The sequence below is a fragment of the Phytophthora infestans genome, genomic scaffold, assembly GCF_000142945.1.
Source record: "Phytophthora infestans T30-4 supercont1.2 genomic scaffold, whole genome shotgun sequence".
NCBI classification, from domain to species: domain Eukaryota; phylum Oomycota; class Peronosporomycetes; order Peronosporales; family Peronosporaceae; genus Phytophthora; species Phytophthora infestans.
In genome coordinates, this window is record NW_003303757.1 from 4620220 (window position 1) to 4626765 (window position 6546).

The following is a 6546-nucleotide window of genomic DNA, read 5'->3' on the forward strand; positions in this document are numbered from 1 at the left end:
GGTCACTACGAGCCGCAGCAAAATGTAGTGTGACGAGTGTTCACGTACGACGCTAAGCGCTGGTCGTTGCTGCGGGTGCGAGATGTTCAGAGCAAATGCCGTAATGAGCCCAAGGTCGTTTTGCTCCAGCACAGGAGTACAAGTGACCACCTGACGAGTGACCGAACACACGGAAAAGCGCTCCATGAAGCGAAGGACTATGCAGGCGGCCCACACGGAAACGGCCGCCATGCCGTTATATCCCAGCTCAACAAAATGCAGAAACTCAAAGGTGGAAATCCGGAAGAGAAGAACAGTTAAAGAACCGTGAAGTGGGTGAGTAGCGATTGACTCGATTGCTTGAGCAACCCGTATTGACCTATACGTGGCGGCGCTCAAAACAACTAAAGCGATGGTGGAAATGTCGGGACAGGCATGGTCGCCCAGTCCGACAACTTCAAGCTGAGCCCCTCGCGGAAGCGGGCATTGGTTGGTTCATTGATCTATCGCTCACTCATGCTCCGGATCTCATCGCCGATGAAGATGCGCATCGGTGTCTGGCTCACGGAATTAATGGAACCCAGAAAAGCATTGAACAATTTACCATCCAAGGGTAAAGCGCGTCTGACAATCGCCTCAAGCATGGAAAGTAGCGCTTGTTCAAATTACCGATGTTGACTCGTGACTTTAAGTCAGACGTGGGTAGCCTGAACATTTCAGAACTCGCACTCGGCTCTCTGAACTTAGACGTTTCTTCAGACTCATAGGAGCCCTTCGGCGGCAGTTCTCCAGGACGTGCTGGAGTCTTCGTTTGGTGCTATGCTGGTAGCCTGTACCGGCTTGCAGAGCTTATCGTTCCGTGGTGCAACAAAATAATCTTTGCGCTGATCTTGACAGCGACAGAGATCGAGTAGACTTCGACTTATCTTGATAGTTGTACTTACACGTCAAGGGATAAGGTGGATCATGTATCATGTATTCGCTGCCATTTTTGAGTGAACAGCAACCGTTGTTTCTAGGGATCGCCTATCGATCGACGAGTTGAGACCGGAATAGTAGTAAAACGCCTTCTGCGTTTATCAAGGCCGTTTCAAAGTAATACTGTACTTACTTGCATCCTCAAATGATGGTCTCACATACTGTTGCCTTTTAGAGGCCATGGTTAGTTGCATTTTGCTCGGTCCTTCTGGCACAGTGACCGTCACCGTGACGATCGTCACTTCCAGTTGCACTGCAACTTGCACAACGATAAGTGGAGGTGGAGTCCACCTCAGTCAAGAATGTCAAAAGGCGACGACGACTGGTGCAATGCTGCTGCCGTCACTTGAAATGAAGACTCCATCCGAGTAATGCACTGGCACGAGCGATTCGAAGAACATAATGATGGCATGAACGACTAGGTACTACATGTAGTACCTCAGCTTAATAATATCTTACCGATACTGTATGTGTTCATTTTCGGTGTGCCACGAGTCTAAAGACGAAATATTTGCAACAATTAATATGGCACCTTGCTAGTGATAAGCTGTCTCTGATATCGGAGGCCCCCAAAACCCAGACGCTGTACATGTACAGTAGCTGCCTAGTCTGGGTGGCTTCAACATTAAGGAGCTTGTGACAGTTGTATTGATTTGCATCGATCTCTGCGAAAGCGCTTCATAGCGGTACTGTACTGTAGCGACAAGTTTTCGCTATTGCGCGCAAGAGATAAAATACACTGTATAGTTTACAATATACAGTGTATATTGTACACCGGTATTCTTGTGTACTGTACATACAGTAGTCGATTTGCAAACACGAATTGATTATCAAGCGTTGGTGACAGCTTCAACATGTTTAACATTCTGATAAAATGTAAATATTTGCTTTTTATCTACATCTAGTCTTTAATACGCTTCTCCCATTGGTCAATTAAACTCAACGCATTCGCTTTTGCAAAAGTTCAACAACTCGGCGCCCCGACGTGCGTCAGCAAAACCGTCGCGCACTAGCGATTCCGCCCCCGAACCCCCAAGTCTCCACACGGCTGTGCTCTATTACTATATTGCCCACTTCTGGCCATGCTCGCTCGTCGCCTGCTGCGTACCGCGTCCTCTCGCTCGAGCCTCCGCAATGCCTCTCCACGCATCCTGCGGCATCCAAAATCCCTGTCGGCGTCAACATCCCCACTCACGTTCCGTTCCTTCTCCATGATCGTGCACGAATCCCCCCACCCGGAGGTGGAAATCCCCGACAAGACTATCTGGGACATCGTTGAGGACCAGCTGAGTGTCCAAGCGGACAAACCTGCTTTCATTGACGGCATCACGCACCAGCATGTGTCGTTTAAGGAGCTCCACGAACGAGCCCGGCGGTTTGCTATCGCTCTCTCTAAAAACGGCGTCAAAAAGGGAGACGTACGAAGCTCTCTACATAGCGATAACTGTAGTTTTCCATCGGATACTGACGATTTTGCGGCTTTTTACAGGCGGTCATTGTGCACTCGTTCAACTGCCTCGACTACCCCACGGTGGTACTCGGTACGATTATAATAATAATTACTTGTTAAACCAGTTTTGAAGGCACTCATGATCGTTTCGGTGACGCAGCGCTGACTTCGCTGGGCGCCGTGTGCTCACCTTCGTCGCCTATGTTCCTACCGGACGAAATGGCCGTGCAGATCAAGGCGTCAAAGGCCAAGTTCATTATCACCCTCAAGGACTTGGAAAAGACTGCTGTAGAGGCTGGCAGATTGTGCGGCGTCGAGAAGCAGTTCATCTACTCAATGGGCAAGTCTGCACATGACCTCAAAAGTATCGAGTGAGTTCCGCATCCTCATTTCAGAGCAAGGGTTTACCTAGAATACTGACGTTGTTTTGTGTGCTCCAGTGACCTCGTCAAGCACGCCGACAGCAGTTTTCAATTTGAAAAAATCGATCCAGAGAGCAACGTCATGCTGCCATTCTCTAGTGGGACGACGGGAGTTCCTAAGGGCGTCGCATTGAGTGCCAGGAACTTGCTGAGTAACGCTTTGCAGGTTGACCACGTGCAAGATCTGAATGGATATTCGCTGGGCTTACTGCCGTTCTTCCACATCTACGGCATGATGATGATGCATCTGTCGATGTATCAAGGTGCTGCCAAGGTGATCCTGCCGCGCTTTGAACCCGAGTCATTCCTCAACGCCCTGTCCACCTACAAGGTAATATACCTTCTACATTGTGCGTCTTGTAGACGAAAAAAAAAAACTCACCTCTTGTTGCTGTGCTTATAGATCCGTGCGGCACACATCGCTCCCCCCGTCGCTCTGTTCCTAGCTCATCATCCCCTCGTCGAGAACTACGATATCTCGGCGACTCGGTTCCTTGTCTCTGGCGGAGCACCGATGGGCAAAGAAGTGGAGAAGCTCGTGAAGGACCGACTGGGGGTCACTGTGAAGCAAGCGTACGGCATGACTGAAGCTTCACCGGCAGTCAACTACGCTGAGGACGCCAACCGCAAGCCGGTAAGTACTGCAAATTACTCAAGTTTTGTCCAAAACCCAACGACTAACACTGGTTTTGCGTATCAGGGAAGCGTTGGTCGTTTGCTGCCGAACACTCAGCTTCGTGTCAAGTGCACGGCTACCGACAAAGACCTTGGCATTGGCGAGCACGGAGAATTGCTGTACAAGGGCCCCCAAGTCATGCTCGGCTACACCAACAACGCCGAAGCGAACAAGAGCGTGTTCACCGAAGACCGGTTCTTGCGTACTGGAGACATTGGCTTCATCGATGAAGATGGCTTCGTCTTTATTGTTGATCGCGTCAAGGAGCTCATCAAGTACAAGGGACATCAGGTGGCACCGGCCGAGTTGGAGGACGTGTTGAACCACCACCCACAGATCTCGGATGCCTGTTGTGTCCGAGGCAAAGACGCCATGGGAGAGGAGATCCCCAAGGCCTATGTGGTGCTGAAGGACCCGAAGAATGCTGCCGGACTCACGGAAGAAGACGTCATGGACTTTGTGGCTTCCAAGGTCGCTCCTTTCAAGAAGGTGCGTCAGGTGGAGTTCATCGACGCCATCCCGAAGAGCGCGACTGGCAAGATCTTGCGACGCGAGCTCCAGGAGTATGAGAATCAGCACCACCAGAAGGAGAATGCGGCGTAGGCAAGTGAACAAAGCTATTCGTACCAGCGTAACAAAACGTTAAAAATGTAAGTCCTATCTCCCTATGCAGACGGTTGACGGCTGAGGAAGTCCAGCAGAGCAGCGTTCACTTGGTTGGACTGGTCCAGCGCCTTCTGGAGGCCGCGAATGGCCTCATTCGACTGCTCGACTACTTGTTTCATGCCGTCCATCGATCGAGCCATATCGCTCTGCAGGTTTTGGATGGCCTCCAGCTTCCGAGCGGCCTCAATAGACGAATCAGTAGCAACAATCGACGTCTCGGACATATTCAGCCTTCTTCTCTTTGCAACCATATCGGTCTGCACAGGTGACGAAGCCTGCCTGTCCACTAGACTTTGACTTGCTTGAAGTGGAGTTGAGTTGACTGGAGGTGCAGAGGTTATCTGTGGGACCAGGGCCGTTGACTGTGCAGACAGCTGGGAGTCCTCCAACTGGCCCGGTACGATGAATCCTTGACTGGTAGTTGCTCCCTTCACAAGAACCTCCTCATCATCCACACCCACATCAGCGTGGTTGTGAACCCCTTCTTCTCCAAAGTACTCGGCCAGCATATCCCAGCAACGCGGGTAGATCACCAACTTGTTAGGATCTTTCGCAGCTATCTCCTCCTCAGCACGAAACTTCACATACTGCTCCTGCAAATATCTGTACTTGGCTCGCAGTTGCGTCACTGTGACTGCCTCGCCATGCATGGTGTTAAACTCTCTCCGGATCATCTCCCACAACTCGCGATGTTGCGACGGACCTGCAGCGTCAACGAATTGCTCTCCGTGCTTTACTAGACGCTCAATGAGGAGTGACTCAACGAGCGCGTCGCTCCATGTCATTCTACCTGCGCTCTTGGGTCTTTCGGGCTCGGGCGACGGCTTCTTTTCTGTCGCGCGACAACGCACGTATTGTCTTTCGGGCAGCGGCGCATCTTCACTGGGCAACAGGTTGCTATTGACCTTTTTGCCGTTACGTATCAAGTCTCGGGCTCGGTACACGAGACGGAGCTGCTTCTGCAGTGACACGCCGTGACGTTCCAGCATCAGGTCCATGAGGAGCTCGATCGAGGCCTTGGGATTGGCCCGCACGGCCTCCACGAAAGCTGGTAGTGCGGCGACCTGCCGGGTGGTGAGACGGCACTTGGAGTTGCATCCCTCCGAGTGTGTCAGATCCAGCGATGCGATGTACCACTTGCCGTATGTCTTCTTGTCGGCCATGCGCTTGCGGTAAATCTGCACGAAGAAGCCACACGGCACTTCAGACGAGCACACCAGACGCCGGTCCGAGCCGCTTGCGCGCTCCACGCGGACGGACTTGTGGCGCGCTAGTGCATAGTCCTGAACGGCGTGCGCGCTCTCGGGTCCAGTGTCGAAGGCCAAGCCAACTTCCAAGGGTGCAGAGGTTAGACTCATACGAGCGACGAGAGGCGTAGGAATGCGCGAAAAACGGAGTGACGTGTACTTCTTTTTCTGACATTTTTCGTGTGGAGAACATAAGGAAAATTGCCACATTTTGCGTAAGAATTATGCGTATTAATAAGTATTCTGTGACCCAAAATATAAAATCGTGCAGGAGGGCTTTCATACGCACGCCCATAAAGTGCACGGTTTTGCAAAGCCTTCTTTCACGATTTTATATTAATCGACCGGAAATGGTTTATGCATAATTTCACGCAAATGCCACCTTAAACACTAATTCAGGTAACGGCACGCGTGTTGACAGAACCAGGGGTAGTTTTTACGAGCAGCTCTCAGTCATGTTCCAACCGTTCATTCTGTTGTGCTTTGCCTTGTCCAAGAAGATGCTTCAGTTCCATCCCAGTCACCGGTATCAGCAGCCCCCTCCCCATTGTGACCACACATTTACAGTATTGGCTTTTTGCCTGCTATGTATTGAGGGGTACCGGTTTCAGGCGGTAAGTGCCCATAAACCGGTAACCAAACCGGTCCAACACGATCCCGCGATAATTACAGTACGTTGATTAGACGAGTAGGATGATTGGACGAGTGCAGAATGTTGGTGATTGGATGCACCAATTGATTGGATGACCTAGGTAGTGAGGACTGTGTAAGCTCCAATAAATCAATCACTTCGGAATCTTCCTTCTTCCCCTCAAGTGTCTTCGCTCCGGTCTACTCCCCGAGTGGTGACTCTTCCCTTCGCTTCGTACAAGCCCAACGTTACCTAAAACCCGTGACCTCTATCACTATGAACGCTCCTTTCCTCCCTATGCAGAGTGACTGTAGCGACCAGCCACAAATGCACCAGCTCCTCTCTCGTGGCGATGTTGGCGTGTTCGCTCCGGTGCCACCTCCAGCCGCTGCCGCCACTCCCTCCCGCATCGCAGCCGTCGACGAATCTGTTTTCTTTGCAGGATGCAGGTACTGTGCTGGGAGATTCAGAGATGAAGACAGCCCCAGCGGAGCCGG

The 6546-nt window shown here is 51.4% G+C and overlaps 3 protein-coding genes across 3 annotated transcripts; 2 read left to right on the forward strand and 1 right to left on the reverse strand.

The window, feature by feature from the left end:
• Nucleotides 1–414: 414 nt before the first annotated feature.
• Nucleotides 415–1307, forward strand: PITG_01838 (uncharacterized protein; the record flags this gene model as incomplete). The annotated part of the gene is made up of 2 exons (XM_002908395.1): nucleotides 415–468; nucleotides 1146–1307. The coding sequence occupies 2 exons, from the start codon at nucleotides 415–417 to the stop codon at nucleotides 1305–1307; spliced, it is 216 nt and encodes a 71-aa protein (XP_002908441.1).
• A 732-nt stretch (nucleotides 1308–2039) lies between these two features.
• PITG_01839 (4-coumarate-CoA ligase, putative) lies at nucleotides 2040–4108 on the forward strand (the record flags this gene model as incomplete). Its single annotated transcript, XM_002908396.1, has 6 exons — nucleotides 2040–2375; nucleotides 2447–2498; nucleotides 2541–2778; nucleotides 2848–3160; nucleotides 3233–3463; nucleotides 3530–4108. 6 exons carry the CDS (start codon nucleotides 2040–2042, stop codon nucleotides 4106–4108), a joined length of 1749 nt encoding a protein of 582 aa, XP_002908442.1.
• A 15-nt stretch (nucleotides 4109–4123) lies between these two features.
• On the reverse strand, nucleotides 4124–5537 carry PITG_01840 (uncharacterized protein; the record flags this gene model as incomplete). Its single annotated transcript, XM_002908397.1, has 1 exon — nucleotides 4124–5537. One exon carries the CDS (start codon nucleotides 5527–5529, stop codon nucleotides 4171–4173), a length of 1359 nt encoding a protein of 452 aa, XP_002908443.1.
• Nucleotides 5538–6546: the final 1009 nt, after the last annotated feature.